General features: G+C 38.9%; 2 protein-coding genes across 3 annotated transcripts in view; one reads left to right on the top strand and one right to left on the bottom strand.

The window, feature by feature from the left end:
- Positions 1-26550, bottom strand: part of CENPP (centromere protein P) — a 163056-nt gene that overhangs the window by 72796 nt on the left and 63710 nt on the right. The window lies entirely within an intron of this gene.
- ASPN (asporin) lies at positions 108-26522 on the top strand. Its single transcript, XM_053377636.1, has 8 exons — positions 108-794; positions 4668-4954; positions 5734-5846; positions 8255-8468; positions 11877-11987; positions 15987-16080; positions 23823-23961; positions 24930-26522. Exons 2-8 carry the CDS (start codon positions 4687-4689, stop codon positions 25125-25127), a joined length of 1137 nt encoding a protein of 378 aa, XP_053233611.1. The 5' UTR covers positions 108-794; positions 4668-4686; the 3' UTR covers positions 25128-26522.

Here is a 26550-nt window from a genome sequence, read left to right on the forward strand (position 1 = left end):
CTTTTATGCTGACTAAGAATGTGTGTGTAAATGGAGTGGTGGTCTTTTCCTCTCTCTGCCCAGTAATCATTAAGTGAGGTAAGTGGCTGTATTTGGTGCAAAACTTTAACTAGATGCATTTTGGAGAAGGGTGTGTCAGCAAACTCACTATGCACCCCAGTGGGCACCTTGCTTGAGAGCCACTGCCATAGCTCTCTCTCTATATGATCATCCTGTAACCCAATACATAGCTGTTTATTTAAATACCTCTGCCTTCAGCTCTAATGATATCCCCTTAAATATAACAAAGATAGAATAATTCATTTACTGTTAGGTTGCCCTGGGTAGAAAGATGGAGACGTCTTCATTTATGTAAGAAATGGCACACTGCAGAAATTTTATGAGGTGTGTACTTGCACATCAGAAATGGACTTGAATGAACCATATGGGGCTTGCACTGGCTTTGTGCCATGCATTATTAAGCTTCAAATTTAACCACATCTTCTGCTTAGATGTCTAGAATTAAGCTAGAAGTTTTGGCTGTGATACAAGCAGTGATGAAAAACACATGAGTAGTAACAAGTTTTCTTAACATCATTCTTCAGTGCTCAGATAGACTAATCTACAGAAGCAGTTTATTCAAGTATCACCCAGAGTGCCAGAAGGAACGGGAACTTTAAAGCGATTTTTTTTTTACCCTTTTATTATTTATTGTTCATTTTACAGGCTTGAATCTGAGTTCTATATAGTAAGGAACTGGATATAAACTTCTCAGGTGGATTTTTATCTTTAGAAGAATTTGACAAACCAGAAAGGTATGTTTTAGTTTTGGGTTGTTAAAAAAAAAAAAACTTTTCTCATTGTAACTTAACAATGTGCTTTTATCATTACTAATGTAAGCTAATTGACTACTGTTCAGTATTTTAAAGGATATATTAGATGATTGTACACTGTAGTAGAAATGCTTTTATATTGTGAACTGTATGAAGAAAGGAAAACAGGAAACCTGTACCTTTTGAACTGGTCTACCATAGCACAGTTATATTTATCTAGGAGAGAAAAAATAGCATCCTATATAGTTTTATAGACATTTAATGATATTTTTTAAATTTAGCAATGTTTCCAGGCATTCAGAATCTGATATTTACCAAAAAAGCAAAACAAACTGGAAGAAACTCACTGCCAAATAATTGTTTACAAAAACATGGAAACAGTATAAAGTACCTCTTCCTTGATGTTTTGAACAGATGAACATAGTTAATTCCCCTCCAAGACATAGCAAGTCTCTGCATTTAAAGAATGTTTGACTTCCAATACTATACAGTAAACATTTCTGCAATGTTTCACCTTTATGCTGTAGATATTATAAACACAAAAGAGCTTTGAATGAATCAATTTATCTGGGAGAATGTATGAAAGGTTAGTAGATGCTAAGTTTATAACTAACTCACTGCTCAGGATTCCTCTTTTCCTTCCATGGTTTCTGTTTTTGTGCAGAGCAATGACGGGGGGTTACTAGCAAACACAAGAATTTCCCTTGGCTCTTCACAAAAAACACCATTTTCTTGCTACTGATTTACATTATTTAGAGACAAGGTTGTGTGGGCACCCTGCTCTAGACAATGGAAATTCTTAGCACTTTTAAAATCTGCCTTTTAACCATTTAGAATACACTCCAGTGTCAGCTCTGTCATGAAAACAAGTACCAAATATTATAATATTATGCAACTGGCATTTTGCCACTAGACAACTAAATGGTGTTCACTGTAGGTTTGCATACAACCCAATAAATGTTTTTACACTCCATTCTATAATTGGTTATTTTAATATAACTGAGATGCTTTCCATCCTAGTACTTTTTATTATTTTGACTGCACCTTAAATTTTGCATAATTGCACATGAGTTACCTACTAATATCCTGACAGACAGCATTTTAAAAATACTATATAAGGAAGAGCACTGACTGCTGCACCAAGTATTAATGCGGAAAAAGCACCTGTGTTCTAATCCTAATCTATTGAGTAATTTTATTTATAAATATTAATACTTGGTGTGGCACCCTACCATTTATGCAGAAAGAAATATATCAGAAAGTTTAGGGTATTGACTTGATAGTAAGGCTGCTATCTTGTGAAAGTCACTTAGGCTGCAATCCTATCAGCACTTGCCTACAAGCAAGTTCCACATTTACTTCTTAGCATAGAATCGTGCTCTCAGTTTCTCAGATTTTCCACATATAAAAGTTAATTTGTCTTGATAAAGGGGCCATTGTGGTTTTTCTTTGTACATGTAAACCTGTAGCTTTAGTTTTTAACTGTATACATACATTGTTAAAGCAAGAGCAAATCAAGAGTGAGTATTATTTGGCAAAAGTCAGACAGAAAACATATTCCGACTACTTTTTATGTTCCATATATACTTGAAGTACATATCCCCAATGTCTCAAATCAATCTAACTCAACTTTCTGATGTAAAGTTAATTATTGAAGTTACAACATACTTCTGGCCAAATTGGCAGCATGAAACAATGTTTCCCTACCTTCTCTAAAATAATGATTTCCTTTGCCAAAATAAAATACTTAGGAAGTTTTTCCCATAAGACGAGGGGCTTAGTTAGGACTTTTCCTACTGTTAAGACAGTATGTCAACAGCACAGTTTAACAGCATGCAAAAGCTCTGAGGTCAGGGTATTTTTTCCTATTACAGATGTTGAGAAAGTAGTTAGGTTTCAGTGTTATTTCATTTACCAATCACTTGGTTCAAAGGAATGCCATTTTTTTTGCATTTCCACCAGCCATTCAGGATTTGTGTTTGGAGTTTATCATACTGTTAGGGCCAGAATACATATTATAATTCACATTTAGCTTTTAGACCATAATACATTTTTATATATTTTAAGTATATACCTAAAAAGGTAAATGCTGATTTACTCATTGGGAATTGTGTCTGGCTGTAGTTTCTTGTTGAGTGTGCACTCAGTGGCAGAGCTGAGTTTGCATCTTCATTATATGTGAAATTACTCTAAGTGAAATGGGAAGAAATTATTGCCTTGAGGAGAAAACTGAACAATAGTAACAGAGGCCACAGAGTTTTATTAGCAAGGAAGGAGAGATTTCCTTAATTTCATGTATGGACGGAAGTTTCCTTCACACAGCATACATATGGAGGGAACTCCATATAATAATAAAGTAGCAGTGCTGCTGTCCCTGCCCCCAGCATCAGGTGCTGAATGTTTTCTGGTTAAAACTTTGTGTATCCTCAAGTATGGGGACCTTTTCAGACAATCTGGCCACAGCAATGAAAGCACATAGTCTGTTTATTTAATTGCTTGCGCTTCTTATCTGTGCAACTATGAATGAAACAGTAAGAAGAAAGTCATACAGGCCAACAGATTTGTTTTAAACATTATTGAAAGCTGCTCTGTTTTGCTGTGAGGGTGCCTATATAGAATGGAACAGAATAGTTCCTTCAGAGAGGGAGGGATGAGAAATGTATTCACGGATTCATTATAAAAATCACTTAATAAAGTTGTATCCAACTAAATAAACTTTGGGAATGAAGGCTAGGTTGCAATTAATGTGCCAGCCTTTAAAAAGCCACAAGATTCTTTGTTGCTACAAGTGCTATGCATATGGAATAATAAGAGAATCATTTCCTTGAATGAGTTAATTCCAAAATTCCAAAGAATGAGAGTGTAATTGTGTACACACCCTCAGAGGGGCAAGTGGAAGCAGTTCATGGAGAAGTATGAGAGTTTCGGTAGTTCATAAAGTTCCCTTCCCTTGTTGATTTCACTTCACTGATTCAGCAAGAGCCCTGGACTTCTTAAGACAATTTAATACAATACTGCCAAGTAATAATACACTAGTTTTAATCTTCATGCACTATATAACGGCTGCAAATCTCAAATAATTCTACACCTCACAGTGTCATATTGGCCTTGTTCTCATGTAATATTAAGACAAACTATGGCACACAAGTATGAGCAACCCAGGGTTAAAAATGCAGCTGTGTTGCTCCTGCCACAGTCATGCTGGTGCTGTGCTATCTGGAGCTAAGTCATGGCTACCCTGAGGTAAGCCATAACGCAGCTCACAATTTGCCTACCACAAACAAGCCATAAGCAATAAATAAGAACAAACATTGGTTGTAGCAAGACAAGCCACAAACCTGGGTTTGTCTGTAATGTATAGCCCTAGATAGAATGATAGCTGCAGGACCAGGGAGGAGCAAAGTGGCTTCAGTTTTTGTTCTGGATAACTGAACACTTGTTTGTTCTTGCTAAACCAAAGTTTGGCAAGTTGGTACATTGGATATTAAGGTGCAAATAATGCAACACAATACAGTCAATACCCCCTGTCCAAGGAGTTGTTCCTAAGAACTAGGAATGAAATCTGAGCCACTTTATGTGCACATTGGCTGAAACTCTCTAAAGCCATTAGGGCAAACTCAAAGTCTTTGTAGTATTTCTTTTCAAACCCAGGCTATGAGGCCATGAGTTCATCAAAGCATCTAAATGGGCCCCATTAAAGAAAACTTACATCCTGGGGAAATTCATTTTTATGGGCTGCAACAGGGAAACACTTCATATTGGAAGTACAAACTTCTAAGAAGAAGTTCCAGACAACAGCATACAAAGAAAGGAAATGCATAAACAAATTACAAACTAGCTTGTATTTTTTACTAGGAGTGTGTTCTCTGAAGATATGAGAGAATATGTGCTTCTCCTCCTCTTGGCTTTGTGCTCTGCTAAGCCTTTTATAAGCCCTTCATACTTCACCTTCAAGAACATGATGCTCATGGATATGGAAGACCTTGACGACGACGACGATGACGACGACAAAGATGACAATGACAGAGATGATGACAATTCTCTTTTTCCAACTAGGGCACCCATAATACCCTTTGATTTATTTCCTGTATGTCCCTTTGGATGTCAATGCTACTTGAGAGTTGTACACTGTTCAGATTTGGGTAAGAATAAATCTGTACTTTATTTTCATTGGATCTATGTTGTTTATTTGTAATACCCACACACTTTTTTGAAATGGCACAATCTGGAGGTGGTAATAGTTTTTTCTCTAGAGCCTATGAACTCTAAGAGTATTTCCCAGAAATAGAGTTCAATAAAAGTCTATTCAGTAAATTAATATGTTAACCAGAATTATTTCAACAGCTGCCAACACCAAGGTATTAGGGTTATTTGGACACCTCAAAAATAAACACAAGCCTAGGGAAAGAACTGCTTTGCTATCTGTTACTTTCTTGTGTATCTCTAGCATAGCTTTAGATTAATCTTATGCCTAATTAGCTATAAAGTCATTTTAAAAAAGCATAACCATGCCACCAGAGCAGTCTTTTTGTAAGAGTTCAGTAGAATCTCATCTGTTCAATTTATCGGATGCTACCTTGCCCATGTTGAACTCTCTGATAAACTGAAACCTGGTTCCAGGTTTCTAAATATAGCTTCATCTGTTACTCAAACAAAGGAGAAGGGGGCACAATCAGCATTAGATTTTATTGATAGTTGGAAGGGGTGATAGCCAACCAATTCATATTTAGAGTAGACCCAGCAACATCAATGGGTCTACTATCAGTAACATTGGCTATACCCAAAAGTTGGAATTAATGGTTACAAAACATTTTAAATTATTGCAAAACTGAAACAAACATTTCAGCATAATACAAACAAATGGAGATTAAAGGGTCTTTTGTTTGTAGATGAATATTTATTTTTTATTTCTAATTAATAGGTTTGACCTCAATACCAAAGAATATTCCCTTTGATACTCGCATGATAGACCTTCAAAATAACAAAATAAAAGAGGTCAAGGAGAATGATCTTAAAGGACTCACATCGCTACATGTAAGTCTGCTTTCTAGCATTCCTAGTATTTGTCTCTATCAAGGACTATGGCAATCTATCTTATGTCAAGTTGATGTTTTCTACCCTGACAGCCATTAACATAAAATGTATGGAAAGCAATGTGAGAAAAGATCAATAACACTTATGGGAAAAGTCAGTTACAGTGGTACCTCTGGCTAACAACTTAATTCATTCTGGAGGTCCATTCTTAACCTGAAACTGTTCTTAACCTGAAGCACCACTTTAGCTAATGGGGCCTCCTCCTGCTGCTGCGCCGCCGCTGCCACACAATTTCTGTTCTCATCCTGAAGCAAAGTGCTATTTCTGGGTTAGCAGGTACTATTTCTGGGTTAGCAGAGTCTGTAACCTGAAGCGTATGTAACCTGAAGCGTCTGTAACCCGAGGTACCACTGTATTTGTTATCTAAAGTACAGAAAAAAAACACTTTCCATACACAAAGTTGATCAATATTCCTGGTTTATTGTTTACCTAAACTACAGACAACCTTCAGTTCACCATTAACTGACAGATCTTGGGCTGAATTCACCCCTAATGAGTCCTGCCGTAGAAGCCTGTGCAAGGACTTTCACTAGTGCAATGGGGCTTATGCTCTCTTCTCCCACTATGTGCCCCTTAAATTGGCTCAGGGTATGTGTGTGTGTGTCAGGAGAACCCCCAGAACAAAGGGGAAGGAGAGAGGGGATCGTTCTGCCTGGCAAGGTGAAATTGTTGCACTGACGGAAAGACTGCTGTAGCTCATGTTGAATTCCTCCCCTTATGTCAGAGTGCAGATGTCTTCATATGCCGAAGTAAAGAAAATCTCATACATTTTTTGTATAAACTTTCCCGCGTCTTGGATTCCAGCTGAATGGCCAGTTGAACGCCTAACAGAAAGTTCTTGGCCATATAAGAAATACATTTTGTTTAGCCTAGCACTTGAATTATAAATAAATTGACTACAGTCTTTTAAGACAAATAAACATTTCATAGCTTAATGTAAAATCCTGTTGTTTACTGACAACCAGTAGCAAAATATTGTGCCTAGCCAACATACAGCCTTCTGTTTAAATCAAACTAGCACACATGTTTTTTGAAATCTCACTGAACAGGACTGGGAAACTTTTTCCAGCCTAAGGGCTATATTCCTTATTGAGCAAATGCTAGACACATGTCAGCGATGGACATGTTTTACAAAGCCCTCTTGCAATTGTGATTATTGTTTCAAATGTCTAAGATTGGTACTGGAATCAGGAAACTAAATGGGGGAAAACACATTTTTAGGGTGGCAATTCTGCCAGACCAAGAGAGGTCTGTCCCTAAGCACAGATTTCAGCCTTCAATTCTCTAGGAAAAGGGTCAAAGTTCCTCTTCCTCAGCTGCCTCAAGTTCTTGGGAATAGTCATGCCAAGGTACCTTAGGTCACCTGACTGAAGTTTCAGCCACGTGATGTTCTAAAGTCTTACCTGATGCTCAAGGGGGAGAGCATACACAAAGTTCTGATTCAGGTTAGTTAATGTCCAGTTCTGCTGGAATTTACTTAGAAGTTGTGATTTTTCTATCACCACTGCAAAAAAGGAAGGGGGACAGTAGACACCATCTTTGGTCCCCCTGCTTTGAATGAGACTAAGCCATTCACGCAAACTTGCGTTTGAGAGGCAGAGTAACACTGGGAGTAGAGCAAGGACATGATGTGCATGAAGTTTGATATAGAATTTGCTTTGGTGGCAAATGAATTGCCATTCCACCCTGTCAAATATTTTATAAACACCAAGCGACAACAGAGCTACATGGCATTTAATGCTACCACTGTGGTGTATAGCATTCAGTGTTTTAATTACAGGATCTGCCAGCTAATTGGTAAGAGCTGCACAGTGAGATAGACACTGTGGTGTCATAGTTCAGGAGGGCTGTTGGGTGGTACAGATCCAGAGACACTGGATCCTTTCCCATCTTAGTACCACAATCAATATGGACCATAACCAGGATTCTGGGAAAGCACTGCCCTGCATAATTTCACTAAGCAGCATCAGCAGTTGTGGGACCGTTCCAAAATATCTTGCAAAATTCAGCTCTAAAGCTATCCATGGCATAAGACTTCTGTCACAATCACACACAGTTGGGATACAGCTTACGTTTTGACAGTACATCTAAGTGAAACTAAATGTTAATTCTTATTTCCCATTCTTAAGTCCTGACTGATTTCACTCCCTCTTGTTACTTGTTACTTCTTCAAATCTAAACACACACACACACACGTTTCATTTTGGAGCTTTCTGACGCGTAGATGGTGTTTTTGAATTCAAATGTGCAAAATACATATATGCAGTTTAAAAAAATATGACATCTTCTGAATGTGAGACGTAAAATAAAATAAATATTCTAACTTCACCTTTTCACATTTTGCCTAGGCACTTGCACTGAACAACAACAAAATAACCAAGATCCACCCCAAAGCCTTTCAATCAACAAAAAAGTTGCGGCGCCTCTACTTGTCCCATAATCACTTAACTGAGATTCCAGCAAATCTGCCAAAGAGTTTAGCTGAGATAAGAATTCATGATAATAAAGTGAAAAAGATACACAAAGAAGCATTTAAAGGAATGAAGGCTTTACATGTGTTAGGTAAGTGTGTTTTTTATAAATCAAGCTGTTGCATAACACCAGGGGGGAAGCAAACTACAGTACAGTATTATTTCATTCATCAGCAATGTGATAGAAATCAGGGATTAAATGAGCCCTAGATGAAAGGAAGGCTCAGAAACAGAGCTGAGACAGAGCTGTCTGCATCCAAATGCACCATGGGGTTTCTGCTGAACAAATGGTTCCCAATAGTAGATTATTTTTTCTTAGCCCAAGCTTTGTAGGTAGAATTCAGATTCCTTTTTGGCTTTCTACTCTACCCAGCAAATGCAAACAGAATGGTTGCTTTATAGGGCAGAGAAAAAAACAAACCATCACCTGCACATGGGAGTGAATTGTGTGGGAATGATTTCTTGTCTGGCTACAGTTCACACAGAAACAAGGCAGGCAGCCCAAGTTACTGCATGGTTCTCTCATACATCCCTACCCCATCTGAGCAAACTGTGTGCATTTGTGTGTATTACACTTTGTCCCAGCTGGTTGAGTTTTTCCAACTATGCTCTCCTGCTCTGTGTTACATACCTAAGTGGTCAAACTCTCATCTGCACCAGGATGACAAATACTGAGATCATATTCCTAAGTGTGGGTGCTCCTAAGTTTCAGATGACTAGTTTGTTTTTATTCTTTAAATAAGATGTTTTAGAGGGGTGATTCACTTTGGGCAAGTAAGGTCAAGAAAAGTGTCTTGCCAGGTTACTTAAACATTTTAGAAATACGACAAACTGAATTTAAGGGGATAGTACAACTGCATTCCACCCTCACTATGGAAGATTCTGCCATTTCCCAATAGAACAAACTAAGGAACTGATATATTGCATTGTTTTCTTGTAAGAATGTTTGAGGAAAGGTTTGTCAGGTAAAATAAAAAGTGTGGATTTCACCCTGGCACCCTATCTCCTCCATCCCTTAAAAAAAATTAAATCCAGGAAAGTGCCCTTCCTTATCACAGTCATATGGAGATAGGTTCTGTTTACTCCATGATGGGAGGCACACTGTACATAATCAAACATTATTATATTTATTACATTTATATACCACTTTTATCTTCCAAGGATCTCAATAATGTGTACATGGTTCTCCTCCCTGCCCTATTTCATCCTCACAACAACCCTTTGAGGTACCGTATTTTTCGCCCTATAGGACGCACTTTTTCCCCTCCAAAAATGAAGGGGAAATCTGGGTGTGTCCTATGGGGTGAATGCAGGCTTTCGCTGAAGCTTGGAAAGTGAGAGGGGTCGGTGCGCACCGACCCCTCTCGCTCTCCAGGCTTCAGGAAGACATCCGCAGCCTAGGCAGCCCTGCGAGAGTTCCCGCAGGGCTGTCTAGGCTGCGGATAGTAGCCTGCTTCCCGGAGTGCCGGGCGTGCTGAAAGCAGAGCGCCCGGCGCTTCGGGAACACATCCGCAGCCTAGGCAGCCCTGCGGGAGGTTCCGCAGGGATGTCTAGGCTGCGGATAGCAGCCTGCTTCCCGGAGCGTCGGACGCCCTGAAAGCAGAGCGCCCGGCACTTCGGGAACACATCTGCAGCCTAGGCAGCCCTGCGGGAGGTCCCGCAGGGATGTCTAGGCTGAGGATAGCAGCCTGCTTCCCGGAGTGTCGGGCGCCCTGAAAGCAGAGTGCCCCGCGCGCCGGACAGACATCCGCAGTGTGGGGAGCCCTGCAGGAGTTCGCCACAGGGCTCCCCACGCTGTGGATAGCAGCCTGCCGCCCGGCGGGCGAAGCACCCTGAAGCAGAGCGCCCCTCGCGCCGGGCAGACATCCGCAGCGTGGGGAGCCCTGCAGGAGTTCCCCGCAGGGCTCCCCACGCTGCGGATAGCAGCTTGGCGCCCGGCGGGCAGGGCACCCTGAAGCAGAGCGCCCCTCACGCCGGGCAGACATCTGCAGTGTGGGGAGCTCTGCAGGAGTCCCCCACAGGGCTCCCCACGCTGTGGATAGCAGCCTGCCGCCCGGCACGCAAGGCACCCTGAAGCAGAGCGCCCTACGCGCCAGGCAGACATTGGCCAGCCCCACAAGCTCGGGGGACAGCAGGGAGGCGCAGCGCCGCCATCCTGCTGTTCCTCGACCTGGTTCGGTTTCTCCGACCTGCTTTTGGGGGGGAAATAAAGGAAATTTTTCCCCCTTTATTTCCCCGCAAAAAACTAGGTGCGTCCTATGGGACGGAGTGTCCTATGGGACGAAAAATACGGTAAGTTGGGCTAAGAGATGGTGACTGGCTCAAGGTCACCCAGTGAACTTAATGGCTGAGTGAGGATTCAAACCCTGCTCCTCCCAGGTCCTAGTCCAGCACTCTAACCATTATGCCACACTGGAACTGAACCATAGCTTTGAAAATAGATTATGCTGCTTTGGAGGGCCCTGGCTTAAAATAAACTCTCACACTGGTCTGTGTGACATGGACAATTAAAAACATAAGGAGAACCCTGCTGGATCCACAGACAAGTGCTATTTAGACCAGCATCCTGTTTCCTACAGTGGACAACCAGATGCCTATGGGAAATCCACAAGCATGCGTAAGGGCAAACAACTGGTATTCAGATGCATGCTACTACCTAAGGGGATTGCAGCTTAAGGCTACAAAAGCAGACTGAAGGTGCAAATTTACATGCCTATGCAGAAGTTTCAAAGAGTAAGATAGCATATGTCATGGTCTTGAGGAGAGACAGCAGGGAGTATAAAGGACATTGACTACTCGAATTAGGAAGAAAAGTAAACTGAATCCTGAGAGTGAGGTACATTTCTATTGGACACTTTTCTGCCGCAACACTAGGTTGTGCTGCATAACTCATCATAATGAACTTCACCAACAACAGAATTAGTGAACAGACTTACATGTCTATTCCAAGTTCCAAGGAGTAAGATAGCATATAGTCATCAAGCCTAGCAGCCAATGACAACCTTATTCTCCTTGAATTTGGCCAATCCTTTAAAGCCATGCAAGTTGGTCGGTATCACATCTTGTGGAAATTAATTATTTCCATCTTTGATAAATGTTTGCTTTATGAAAGGTTGACTGAAGTTTTTGAAAGAATTGTATGCAACTAGGAGCAAGTGTTCCCTGACATTTTAGAAGCTTTGATGTGCATTGCTTTGGTTTTGGTTGTATTCTCCTTAAAAACAATGCACGGCTTCAAGAATTTCTGCCATGTGACATGGCTTAATTTCTAAGCAAGAAACATTGGAGCTCAACTTTGTCTGGGAGTCATGCCTTCACATGGAAGCTACTACCCATACCTATGAGTATGAAGAGAACATTTATATTTCTGAATGGAGGAAATCGTGCTACACATGTTTAAAGACATTCTTTCATTTCTTAATGCTGTAAAAGCCTCAACCAAGGAAAGGTGTCTTAAAAACTACAGCCTCACAAGCCACAACTGTTATTCTTTTGGCAGAGATGAGCGCAAATCCTATTGATAATGAAGGAATAGAACCTGGGGCCTTTGAAGGTGTGACAGTCTATCATATAAGAATTGCAGAAGCTAAATTAAACTCTGTTCCTAAAGGTATGATCTTTTTTATTATATAAATCAGGTTTTTTATCTTACATTTTCTCATGTACATTGCTTTCTAATTTTGAGTTTGGTATTATGCTGATTGAATTAAAAATAATGGTGGTGATATACTTTTTAATTACAATGCATAATAAACATCAGAAGCCTATGGACACACCAAGGATCACCCATAGAACGGCCAAAATATGCAGATACCTGGGCAGATAGCAAAAAACTTGGAAGCACAAATTTAAAGGATATACCATAGATTCCGGTGTATAAGGTGACTTTTGAACCCTGGAAAATCTTCTCCAAAGTCTTATACGCCAGGTATGGGTGGCACGGAGTTGAGCCCGCCCCCCACTGCTGCTGTGGCTCCGAAGCAGCAGCAGCGGGCGGCAGACTCAGCTCCGTGCCGGGCAGCTTTCTCCCTGAGCGCGCCCCTGTTGCTGCTTCTGAAGCAGCAGCAGCGAGCAGGAGGCTGAGCTCCATGCCGGGTGGCTTTCTCCTGGCACGGAGCTGAGCCCGTCCCCTGTTGCTGCCCAGTGTATTGGGCAACTGGGCTTATAAGACGAACCCTCAAATTGCAGCTGCAAATTTGGGGGGTCGCCTAATACGCCCAGTCGCCTAATACGCCGGAATCTACGGTACATTTTTTTCTTAAGTGCCTTAAAATTCTGAGAAATCCCAGAAGTAGGTGTTTCCTGAGGGTCACTACTGTAGCTACTCTAATGACTATCTACCTAGGAAACCTGATCATTTGGAAATACAGATGAACTGATAATACATTATCTCCTTTCATGACTCAGGTTCATAGAGGTGTCACTGCACAGTGGCAGAGGGTAAAGCTGTAGAGTATCCAAGTCCTAGACAGAGGACTTGTCTGTCTTGTTGGACAAGCAACAGCAAATAGCTGTTATCTTGGGATCAAAACCTGGGGCAATGTATTATGGGAACTGGGGGCAAGACTAAGGCAAAACTAAGGCTAACCGGCAGGCAATCTGAAACATTGCTCCAGTGCTTGTTTGAAGCCAGCTGACAACTGAAATACTCTTTTAGAATGGTACATGTTGTTGAAGGCCATCCTGGCAGTCAGTCTTATTAAAGAGCCAGAATTCTCCTTTTGAAGTGTACACTGACTCTAGGATTAGCACAGTGGTGAAGGCATGATGCCCAGAGCTGGGCCACCTTCCAGGAAGAAGTAATCAATATTCTCAGGAGAAGTCAATGAGGAAGTATGGTCTGTTTATGGTCTGTTCTTCCTCTTTAAGCAAGGAAGAAACCTCAGCAACCGCTTCTTGAGATGGTCTAGGGAGAAAACCGCCCACCTTTCCCAGGGTCCTGATGTCCCAGGAGTTCTCTTTTGCTGTTGAGGTATCTAGTAATGAGCCAGGGATACATACTCACTATGTAGTCACTAAAGAGGCAAACTTCTCTGACATTATTATGACAACTTGAAGGAATTCATAGAACTCTACAGAAAATAATTTCCTAAACTAGTTATAACAACTTAGTGAGGGTAGAGAACTACTAGCTCCTTGTACCATTTTCAGGAAATATTTGCCTTCTAAATAAAAGCTCCTGGGGAAAGCAAGACATCCTTTCATGACATGCCATAAAACACAGGAAATCAGCCTGAATTGAAATCCTCTTTGCTTCCCAGTTCCTGAATGAACACAAGTAACCACACAACTTATGCATGTTTACCCCAAAGAAAGTCCCATTGAGTTTACCAATGTTTACTCCCAGTTACTAACTGTAGGCTTGCAGCCTTAGGTGATCCTAAACCCACCTAACTTTTTGTTGACTAAACTCAGGGTCACAATGCAAGAAAATGTTAATTAGAAAACATCAATTCTCCCTTCTGAGTAAAAATTAACATTGGCAGGCAAACAAGTGTGAACAAACATTTTTGTTTAATTTACCAACAAATGACCAGAAAAAACATGAATACATACACTAGAAAAATATTAGCATGCTAAAAAGAGTAGGGAAAGAAAACTATTAGTTGGTATTTTCATACTAGTGTTGCCAGAAGTAATAGCACTGGAGATTTAATATTTTCCTAAGCCACTATGGAAATTAGAAACATGCTTGAGGTCATGGTACTGCACAAAAAATGATAACTAAATATAATAAACAGAAAGCTCTTGGAATCTAGAAGTACTAAATGCCTTCCATCTCTAATTTTAAAGCACACCACAGAAACAACTTTTGGCTATTCCCTGAATACAGAGGCCAACAGTTCTGAAGTATGGGTGGCTGCTTAGATTTAACTTGGAAAGCTATTCTGCAGATCAGCATGAAAAGAACACAACAAGGATACTATTATGCTTACAATTTCCATAGCCTATGCTATCATAACATCCTTGACAAATATAAAATTGCAACTCCTACATCCTTTGGAAAAATCCTACATGCGGTGATGATTATCACATATTTTTATTAGAAAAAAAAATGAACTTGCTCATCAGCTGCTGAGAAATTGCACACAATGTCTGTATCTGGTTTTGTCCATTTTAGGAAGTACTAGGGCAAACTCAAAAGTCTAGCAAAAGATACATAGTGAAATTATAACATTTGAAATATCACAAATATATGCAGGTCCGCTATAACACTAGATGTTGTGTCCTTGCCACTTATGAATAAAGTGGGTTATGTGGTTATAAGGCACCACTGTGCACAATGCTGTCTGCAGTGTCATGCCTGTATGCATGTAAAGCCACTCATAGACATACTTTATAACCCTAGGACTAAGGAAACCCTATTCCTGCATCCCAGATTCTTCAAAATAGGATATGGTTTGAACAGATCTCAACAGGCAAGAATCAACATATAGAGAGATATATTTTCCATTTACCATGCTGGGTAACCTTAGGCTTGTCACTCTCACCCTAACGTACCTTCAGATTGCTGTTGTGATAAAGTAAGATAAATTAGAACTATGGATGCAATATTACTCATTTGTTTGTTAATGTTAAATCAAAACTATTTGACAAAAAATTGTTGCCAATTAATTTGGTAGCTATTTTAAACAAATCATGTATGATTTTTAATACAAAAACCACAAGTGTTTTAGAGAACTCACACAGGACGAAGTGTCTCTTCTAAGATGCATGCCCACTGCTACACATGCAGGAATCATCTTTTTCTAAAGGAGTGTTTTTCTTCCAAAACTATTATTTTAGTGAATGGAAATACAGCAATCCTAACTGGGTGAAGTGATGGACACTTGCAAAGCCCTGCTGGCTTATGGTGGTTAGGTCAGGAGGTGAAAGAGTGCCTATTTTTATTTTCGTCTCCCAGCAGTTCCAAGACTGCCTCTGACCCTCTGTTTCAGAGTCTACCCCATCAAATCTTTCTGCTGATGTGACCTCCAGAGCATATTACACACACACACACACACACACACACACACACACACACACCAGCCATGTGGAGAAGTATGATTGTCCCATTTTACCCCTTCTAGCCAGCAGATCTAGGGGTTAGGATTGCTCTCTAAGTCACTTATTTTAATTAATTGACAGTATGCATTTCTACTTAGAAGTAAATCCCACTGTGTCCAAAACAGTCCATGGAAAATGTACACAGGATTGCTGTTCAACACTACAAGCCTATATATGCCTATTCAAAAGCAAGTTCCATGCAGTTCATTCACATTTACTCCCGGATTATAGTTTTGCAGTCTAAAACTTAAGCAATAAATTGAACAAGATTTTTTTAAAAAACCACCCTAATAATAATTTGCCCTAGGTCTTTTATCTAATAGTAGGAAAGGGAATGACAGCATAGAAAAATTCCAGAAACTTATTGCAGAAATTTCTGCACAATATTATTTACAATAGTGAGACTTTTTCTATCAGTTGCATTAAAAATAACATCTTAATGCTAAAGGCAGAAGTCCTGCAAATGAAATAGAACAAGCTATTTTCCTCAACACAATTAATACATTGCCTCTTGAAACTTTGTGTCCAGCTTAAACACTTAATGTGTGTCTCTCCCTAATAGGATTGCCTTCCAGTCTATTGGAACTTCATGTAGATGGCAACAAAATTTCTGCAATAGAACTCGAGGATTTTATTCGTTATAAAAACCTTCAAAGGTAACACTTAATATGGAAAATTCTTTCCAAACATTTGATATTATGTAAACATTTTAGGATTTTCTCATTTTTAAAACTATGAGGAATGGTGCAGTGATTGAAACAACCAATATTACCTTAAAAAAAAATAAGGGCACTTCGAGGTGGAACATTTCTCAAGTGATTCAGTGTACCTGGCATCTGATCAGTTATGTAGGAACTGAGCCAGTCCTTTTGTTCATTCATGTGGCATTTAACATAGTCAAAAAGCTGGTGTCATCGTCCAAGCAACAGGTCACAGCAAGCTGTTAAATTTCCATGCAACACTTTAGCCATTTCAGCTTCTATATGGGCATTGCTTAAGGAAGCGTGGCTGTGTAATCCATTTGTTTCACTCAAATTAATTTAAACCTTGCTTTTTTTACTTCACTAAGATGTGGACAGTATTGGGACTTCCGGGTCAGCGCCAGCAATCAATGGCGGATTCCCTCTGAGTCTCGGAGGGACCAGCTCCGCGGGATCGGGTCTCACCGCTGCGGCAAAGCAGGGACCCTTTAAAAATCACAGGTGGGGGAAGCCTGTGAATGTGGGGACTCGGCGGGCACCATCTGTGCCCCCCCAAGTTGCGAAGGGACCCTTTTAAGGGCTCCAGAGCGGGACGGGGGTGAGGCGCGGTGCTGAGAGTCGACTGCTTCTTCCGCGGAGTGAAGCCGCACAGCCGTTATCGGAGAGCGCTGACATTTTCCTGAGACAATTGGATCTAAAAGCAACTACCCGTGAGTAGGATTAAACTGAATTAATTGGAGAAAAAGTGAATGAATTCGACACCGAAATGGGAAGGTACAAACAGGAAGTCTGCCTTCCCTGCTTGTAAATAGATCAAAGCAAAGAGACTGTAAAGCGGAAACTTTGAAAGACTTTCAGAAAAGATTCAATCCTAACCTCAAAAAAGTGGTTTCCCCTCCAGATTGCAGGAGTGGAGGGGAAAAGAGTTGAGTATATCTACCTGCAAGAAAGGGGGAGAAAGAAAGTTAACATCCGCTGTCTAAAACCTGGGAACGGGCTGCCCCCAGACAGGAAGCCGGCCAGTGGAAAGCCTGTCGGCAAGTTAAGGACTTTTGAATTAACTCTGCGAGAGAGTTACAGTGTTTCTGGACTTCTCCTGATTTTAAAGTAACTTTCAACTATATTGAAACTGTTGTTTTTAAGGGAGTTGGGGGACTTACAAGGACTATATTTGTTTCGAAAAAGTTGCAAACTTGAACTGTAACTGTGTCCCCCTAGAGGAGTACTGACATTGTTGCAACAATAACTGGGCTGTAGGAAAATTCCCTTTCAAAACAAATTCTTCAGTCGTGGGAGTGACCTTGGATTCTCATGAGAGTGTTATGGCAAATGAGAGAGGAAAGTTAGAGTTGGCACAGGAAAAGACTACTAGGTCTGGCAGACAATACCGGACTGATACTGTGCAGCAGCGAAGGGCTTCAACAACTGGAGCATCTGGCACATCAGGGGCTGCACCTTCGCAGGGTAAACCAAAAGCTATGTCGTCTGAAGATGTTTTGGCACAGGCACTTGGAAAAATTAATGAATCTTTGGAAAACTTAGCTAAGCAAGTAACTGAGACAAATAAACAAGTAACTGAAGCATCAGCTAAAATTGATTTGAACACTACAAGCATTAACAACTTGGGACAGAAGGTGAATTCCAATACACAGTCTATCGAAAAACTATTACAGGAATCTGCTTCGACCCGAAAGATAGCTGAAGAAGCAAAGTAAATTGCAACCGCTACTCAAGAGAAGATACCACCAGTATATAGAAAATTGGAGGACCACGACCTGACACTGTCTATGATTGAATTAAAAGAGAAAGAAAGGAATTTAAGAATCAGGGCAGTACCAGAACGTGAGAAAGATAATTTGGCTGACTTCCTTACACAGGAATTCACAGATTTTTGGCAACAGGATTTGGGGAAGGAAGAATTTAAGATAGTGAGTGCATTTAGACTTGGTAAAGGACAAAGGAGGAACAAGGTAAGAGACTGTTTGATTACTTTCTGAACAAAAGAGAGAGATAAAATTTTGAACCTGCACTATCAAAGAACTTTGGAAATTGACGACTTAAGTGTGGAGATTTTTAAGGACATTCCAAAACATCTTTTGGACTTAAGGACCAACTACGGAGACCTAGTTGCCCTGTTGAGAAGAAACAGAATTCTCTTTAGGTGGGAATTTCCCCAAGGCCTATCTTTTAAATATAAAGGAAGAAAGATAAAAATAAGAACAGTTAATGACAAAGACAGGTTTTTGAAAGATCACGAAGAAGACCTACAAAAAGAAGTGGAATCCGGAGAAGCCACCAGAGCACTGGAAAAAGGAATACTTGACATAGCAAACTTATCTTTTGGACTGCACAGTCCAGGGAAAGAGACACCACCGACAGAACAAGAACAGTTACTCGGAGCAGTTGGAGGTAAAGTGAAGTAACCCCATCATGGCTCTGCAACTTCTAAGTTGGAATTGTAATGGTCTTAACTCCCCTCGGAAGAGAAGAAGTGTTTGTCATATACTAAAAAAAGAACAATTGGACTTGATTTGTCTACAAGAAACACATGTAACGAGGCTACACAGGAAAATACTTGTTAATAAAAGATTGGGACAAGAGTTTATTTCATCTGATAAAGTTAAAAAAAGAGGAGTCGTGATATATGCAAAGGAGAGACTATTACCAAAATTAATCTTTAAAGATGAGCAAGGAAGATTTCTGGCAATTGAAATTCAAGTTCAAGGAGAGAAATTCTTGATTGTAGGAATTTATGCACCGAATGAGGGAAATCTGAATTTTTTAAGAAGTTGCATGAGACTTTATTGGACTATTTGGACTATAATTTAATTTTGATGGGGGATATGAATGGAGTAGTATCTACAAACATGGACAAGGCACAAAGACAGGTAGTCACCAAAGATGGTAGACTACCAAAAACTTTTTTTGAATTGACTGACAATATGGACTTGATTGACATTTGGAGAATAAAGAACCCCCTGGGGAGAGAGGGAACCTTCTTCTCTGAAGCCAAGATGACATGGACTAGGATTGACCAAATATGGATAACTAGAGGAATGGCACCAAAGACAAAGAAAGTGGAAATCTGCCCAAAAACTTGGTCCGACCATAACGCTGTAAGGATGGAGATGAAGCAAATAACAACTGGCTCCTTCAGATGGAGGATGAATGACACCTTATTTAGAGATGAAGAAGTGTATAAAAAGGCCCAAAAAACTTTGAGAGATTATTTCAAAATAAACATGAACACCAATGTTGAAAAAAGAGTAATCTGGGACACAAGCAAAGCTGTTATGAGAGGGTTTCTGATACAACAGAATGCAATAAAGAAGAGAAGTCAAAATGAGAAAAAAGATAAAATTCTGGAGAAAATAAAAGAAGGGGAGAAGAAATTGAGAGCAAAACCAAAGTCGCAGGAGATCCTGAGAGAAATAAAACTATATCAAGTACAATACATGGAATTGATGAATCAGGAGATAGAATGGAGAATTAAACAAATGAGACAAAAGACATTTGAATCAGCGAATAAATGTGGGAAACTGTTGGCTTGGCAAATGAAAAAAAGAAAAAAACTAAACACCATTACTAATTTAGAAGTGGAAGGAAAGATCATACATAATCCAATTGAGATTAGAAATTGCTTCCAGAGGTACTTCAAACAATTTTACTCACAAGGGCCACAGAAAGAAATGGATATAGACCGATTTCTGAAGACAAATGGATTACAAAAAATCTCTCAAGAAAGTAAATTAATGTTGAACTATAAAATATCTGAACAGGAAGTAGAAGGTGCCATCCAAAATATGCAATTAGGCAAGTCTCCAGGACCAGATGGGCTGACTTCCAGATACTATAGATCTTTGAAGGAGTGGTTATTACAACCTTTGAAGGAAATCTGCAATGAAATTTTGAAGGGAAAAGGGCACCAGAGTCGTGGAAAGAGGCGTATATCACACTTATACCGAAAACAGAGACTGAAAAGACACAACTCAAGAACTACCGCCGTATATTGTTATTAAATGTGGATTACAAAATTTTTGCTGACATTTTGGCCAAGAGATTGAAAAAAGTACTGATGGAAGAGATTCATAGAGACCAAACGGGCTTTCTCCCGGGAAGACATTTGTCTGACAATTTGAGGAATATAATTGACATTTTGGAAAAATTAGAAGTGAATATAAACACTAAAGCAGTTTTGATATTTTTAGATGCGGAGAAAGCTTTTGACAACATCTCTTGGAGTTTTATGAAAAAGAACCTACAGGGGATGGGGGTAGGCCAAGGTTTTGAAAATGGTATAGGTGCAATATACTCTGAACAAAAGGCTAAACTAATTGTAAATAATGTGGTAACGGAAGAATTCAAGATAGAAAAAGGGACACGACAGGGGTGCCCAATTTCCCCATTGCTTTTTATTTCGGTCCTGGAGGTTTTGCTGAACATGATTAGAAGGGACCGGTTGGTTAAAGGTATATAGGTCGGAGCCAAACAATACAAACTAAGAGCATTTGCAGATGACTTAGTATTGACGTTACAGGAGCCAGAATCTAGTACTAAAAGGGTTTTAGAACTAATTCAAGAATTTGGTCAAGTGGCAGGATTTAAACTGAACAAGTTAAAAACTAAGGTTTTAGAGAAAAATTTAACATCGATTGAAAGAGAGAGGTTTCAGAATGAGACAGGTTTGACTGTGGTTAAGAAAGTGAAATACCTGGGGATTAACATGACAGCTAAAAATGGGAATTTATTTAAAGATAATTATGAAAAATGTTGGACGGAAGTGAAAAAAGATTTAGAAATTTGGTCAAATTTGAAGCTTTCCTTGTTGGGTCGAATTGCAGTTATAAAGATGAATGTATTGCCTAGAATGTTGTTTTTGTTTCAAACATTGCAAATTGTGGACAAGATGGACTGTTTCAAGAAGTGGCAGAAAGATATTTCTAGATTTGTCTGGCAGGGCAAGAAGCCCAGAATAAAATTTAAGATATTAACTGATGCAAAGGAAAGGGGTGGATTTGCCCTGCCATACTTTAAACTTTATTATGAATCAGCAGCATTCTGCTGGTTGAAAGACTGGCTGCTTCTTGAGAACACAGACATTTTGGATTTAGAAGGTTTTAACAACGTTTTTGGGTGGCATGCATATTTGTGGTACGACAAGGTTAAAGCACATAAAGCATTTAAAAACCATATTGTCAGGAAAGCATTGTTTAATGTTTGGATAAGATATAAAGATCTATTGGAAAATAAAACCCCAAGGTGGTTGTCCCCAAAGGAAGCGAAAGCTCAGAAAAAGCTCAATATGGAGGCCAAATGGCCGAAATATTGGGAAATTTTGGAACAAGAAGGAGATAGACTGAAACTGCAGAGTTTTGAGAAACTAAAAAACAAAGTGCGAGATTGGCTTCATTATTATCAGATAATGGAGGCATATAATTTGGATAAAAAAATTGGCTTCCAGGTGGAAAAATGAAAATTAGAAACAGAACTGTTAGAATCCAAAACTAAGAATTTGTCAAAGATGTATAACTTGCTGTTGAAATGGAACACTCAGGATGAAACCGTGAAATCTGTTATGATTAAATGGGCACAAGATGTTGGACATAACATTATGTTTGCTGACTGGGAACAGTTATGGACCACAGGTATGAAGTTTACGGCATGTAATGCCTTAAGAGAGAATATTATGAAAATGATTTACAGGTGGTACATGACCCCAGTCAAGCTTGCAAAAATCTATCATTAGCCCAATAATAAATGTTGGAAATGTAAAGAAAATGAAGGTACATTATTTCACCTTTGGTGGACGTGCCCTAGGATTAAGGCTTTCTGGGAAATGATTTATAATGAAATGAAAAAGGTATTTAAATATACCTTCCTGAAGAAACCAGAGGCCTTTCTCCTGGGCATGGTCGGCCAATTGGTGCCAAAGAAGGATAGAACTTTCTTTATGTCTGCTACAACAGCAGCAAGAATACTTATTGCAAAGTACTGGAAGACACAAGATTTACCCACTCTGGAAGAATGGCAGATGAAAGTGATGGACTATATGGGAATGGCAGAAATGACGGGCAGAATCCGAGACCAGGGAGAAGAGTCGGCGGAAGAAGATTGGAAGAAATTTAAAGATTACTTACAGAAATATTGTAAAATTAATGAATGTTAGAATGATGTTGGATAGAAATTAAGTGGTTTCCAGCTGTAATGTTTTAAGGGAACATGAGAAACAGGTTTAGAAACAGGTTAAAACTTAATGGTAAGGATTTGCTGAACTAACAATTTGAATCGGAATACAAAAAAGGGAGGTATGAGGAGGTCCGGGAAACATGTTAAAGGAAAATGAGAAATGGAAAATCTGCATGTTTTATTATTTTCTTTTTTCTTTTCTTTTTAATTATTTTTTTCTGTATTTTTAAATTATTTTTTACTCTGTCTTTTCCTTTTTACTGTTATTGTATTAAAAACCTTAATAAATATTCTTTTTAAAAAAAAAGATGTGGACAGTATTGTGATTATATTCCAGTCTCTGAACTAAAGTGCCTTTATCTTGTAAGACTCACCACACATAAAGTCCTTAAGAGCTATTGCTAAGGGGGAAAAACAGCACTTACCATGAACTTGTTTTGCTGTTTAATTTAATTAAATTGAAAAATATGAAGAGCAAATGGGAACTTGAGCCAAAGTATGGTGAGTAAAAGACAGCTTCAGCACAACTGAGAGAAAAAAGTAAGATTAAAGACCTGGTGAATAGTAGTTCTCATTATTTGTTTCACCAAGTAATTTCAGAAGACAGTGCCCAGTGCAACTGATTTTAGGAAGACAGGTTTACCTATCTTGAGAAAATAATAAAATAACGGGGAGGGTGTTTGAGGAAAACTCAGGACAATGGCTACAGTTCAGAGGGCTATACAGTACGTTCACAGAGTACAGAGACTGTTGTTTGAAAGAAAGAAGTCAAGAAACCTGTGTACATAACCAAGCCTTTCGATCTCAAACAGAATTGCCAGTTTAGGTTGCACATGAGGTCAGCTGGAGATTTGGATTACTTCCAGATGAGCATTGTTGCAAAAAAGAGAGCAGTTTGTCCAGGGAGCAGCATAAGGAAGGCAGAGTTGCTATAAAGAGGGAGGGGATGGAAGAAGCCTTTGAAAAACCCACTGACCTTTCAAAAAACTGGATGTCTTGATTTATCAGAATGATTAATTATTAGAACTCCTTCTGTTATAGGCATCAGATTAGACAGCCTATATATAATTCTACCTCTGTAATTAGCTCTTGCTTCAACTGAATATGAGATTTGAATCAGATGCTAAGTATAGACTCTTAACAGAATAAAGACTAATGATGAAAACTGAGAATGGTCAGTGTCCACTACAATGTTCTGAAACATACTTTTGTATACTTTCTCATTGGGTTTCTCTTTGCCGGAGGTATCAGCATCAAGGTACCACTTATTCTTTCTGGAAGACTTGAGTACAATAGCAAGTGCCCCACTTTTCTCTAAATTCTCTGTACACTGCACAGGATCGTGGGAAGGGTAGGTCACTGGCAACCGAATTATGGGTTTGGCTAGTAAGCCAAGACTTCTTAACCACTGTTTCTATATGTTCATTTCTCTATACAGTATGTTAAATGGTTTCTTAGTGTTATCTTAAACCATATTGTCTCAGGTACTCTTTTTTAACATTTATCTTTAGGTTGGGGCTAGGAAACAACAGAATCAAAGATGTGGAAAATGGCAGTTTTGCTAATATGCCAAATATACGAGAAATCCATCTAGAGAAGAATAAACTAAAAAAAGTGCCTTCTGGTTTTCCAGATCTGAAGTATCTGCAGGTAATACACAATGCAGCAGACTTTTAAAATCTTATCCTCTTGACATTTTTGTCCTACTTATTCTGTGTATTGTCAATCTATACAATAAACGTTTTTTAAAAAATGTGTTGGATTCAGTTTTTAGCCCACAGATGGGGGCAGGAAAACCTAACTTCCTTGCTACCACCAGTCTTCAGAGTTCCCAGAAAATACTTCCCATGTGGCATGGGACCTTTAGAGGAGTGGACTAGAGTGCAGAACTTTCTGCTCTACACAAAAAAGGAGCCTATGGCCAAATTTCACTCTCCGTTCACCCCCCACTTAGCAGGGTCTTCTGACTCTCGGGGGGATGTCATTTTCAGGGGGCTCTAGGGGCTGGCAGGGAGAAGGATGAGAACTTCACTTTCCACCTATCCCCAGCTGTGTACAGGTATCTGGATCCAGCCAAATATATTTTATGGTTTTTTATTTAAAAAACCGGTCAAGACATGGGTTTAATGTAAGTATGTACTCATGTGCAGCAATTACCAAAAGCTAAGAGTTAAGTCCCAGTGTAAATGCAATACTACCTGACTGCCTGACATGGATACATGATCAGGAACAGAAGTTTACAAACTCTTCCATTTTCCCCATCTCAAACTGGCATATCCGCCCCCTTTTAATTCCAAAACTATCACCACTGATACATCTGGACTTGTGTTTTCATTATCATAGTGACTCTGGCAACCCAATTTTCCCCAATTTTTACCTTTTGTCCTCAAAAAGCATATCTAAGAAGTATCAAAAATTAAACATTAAAAGTATATTGAATATTTTTCTATAAATCAATATAAACCTCACTTTCCCCTTTGAATTTTAGATGCAAATATCTAAGGCTGCAATCTATACACTTTTACCTAGGATTAGCATATATTTCAAATCTTCACATGCAATTTAATGTAGTCATGGGATATGTCAAATATTTATTTTTTCTTTTTGTCCTCTTACAGGTTGTCTTTCTTCATTCTAACAGTATTTCAAAAGTGGGAGTGAATGATTTTTGCCCAACAGGAGGAAGGCTGAAGAAGACGTTATATAGTGGCATAAGTTTATTCAACAATCCTGTTAAATACTGGGATATCCAGCCTGGAACATTTCGCTGCATATTAAATAGAAACAGTGTGCAGATTGGAAATTATGGAAAATAAAGGTGTATATCCAAAACGTCATTCAAATTGCAATGTTTAAACCAGTAATATAATACTTGAAATCTGTTGAAGATGGACAACTTTATACTGTCCAATTGCTTTATAAAATACTAATGTAATATCCCATAAAATTCTAATCTTATGTTAAATTTACATATCTTCCAGAATAAAAGGCCTCCTGAACCCTAAACTGGAAACTTATCATTAGGTGTTTCCTATCATTGTTGTCTAAGCTATGTTTATAAACTATTTTTTTCTTAGCAGAAAATAATGCAAAATTTTGAAACATTTTTTTGATTAACCTATATTTTTTTCTGTATTGCAAACGTATCCTGTAAAGGTATTTATCAGATTTCAAGGGGGAATTGTGAACTTTTAAGTTAACAAAAGTAAACTAAACTGGCTAAGAAGAAATTTTAAAAGGTACTGTAGTATTAATTTGTTGGTAAAATACATCAGGTCAGGTTAGATAATATGTATATCTTTGTAGTAAGCTGAAAGGCAAGATTGATACCATACACTTACAAGCCTCAAAGCCTTTAGTATTTATTCATGTAGTTTCTCCCGAAAACTATATATTATGTTGGTAACAAAGGTGTATGTATGCTAAATATTAACAATGTAGAAATCCTATAACTTTTTTTCTTTTTTCTTTTTAAAGGAATGATAAAATTCTCTGCAGGCCAGTACAAATACACCATTGTTATATACTGTAAAAATAATTACTCAAGCTGGCAGTTTGGGACACAGTTAAAAGACCTGCAGTCATAGGGGCCTAGTACACTGTTGCAAAGGGATTTTTTAAAAATGAATGGACAGGAATTCCAAACATGTGTAGCATACCAAACTTAGTTTACAGAGGAAAAAGGAGTAGCCCCTGTGTGCACAGAGCTGTGTGTGTACACCACAGCCACTGGATCACTGTCATTGTATGCTGACCTTGTATTCCATATTACACCTTGAGTACTTTGCTGAATCCGTATAATGCAAAATGTGTTTGATCATGATTGAATAACTAATGATGGGACTGTACAAAAGTGGCTATCTTGACTATAGATTTAATGTGCTGTTCATATAAACAGGAAGTTGAGAATTTAAAAATTCTAAATGGTGTCCATTAAAATGCTAGATTGAAACCTTTAATGTTGTCATGCTGTTTCCTATTCAGTTTAAGTAAAATAGTAATATTAAAAATATACTACTTATTGTAAACTTTGCAGCCTGATTCTTGGCATGTTTTATCCAAAAGCCTGTCCAATAGATTTCAGTACGAGTTAATTTCTAGTATGAATGTCTAAGATTCCTATATTAGATTTTGAAATTTTACTGATTTCTCATAATCTTATTTATTTACTGTAGACTGTATCCAACTAAGTTAGAATAAAGCCACTGAAATCAATAGCCTTGATTAACTTAAATCTGT

Source organism: Podarcis raffonei, chromosome 2, assembly GCF_027172205.1.
Source record: "Podarcis raffonei isolate rPodRaf1 chromosome 2, rPodRaf1.pri, whole genome shotgun sequence".
Classification (NCBI taxonomy): domain Eukaryota; kingdom Metazoa; phylum Chordata; class Lepidosauria; order Squamata; family Lacertidae; genus Podarcis; species Podarcis raffonei.

What these genes read in the sequence shown, in the direction of transcription:
- ASPN (XM_053377636.1), top strand. Translation starts at nt 4,687, where the DNA reads ATGAGAGAATATGTGCTTCTCCTCCTCTTGGCTTTGTGCTCTGCTAAG. An exon ending in AAGGACTCACATCGCTACAT is followed by an intron (nt 5,847 to 8,254) that starts GTAAGTCTGCTT and finishes CATTTTGCCTAG; the next exon opens with GCACTTGCACTGAACAACAA. An exon ending in ATTAAACTCTGTTCCTAAAG is followed by an intron (nt 11,988 to 15,986) that starts GTATGATCTTTT and finishes TCTCCCTAATAG; the next exon opens with GATTGCCTTCCAGTCTATTG.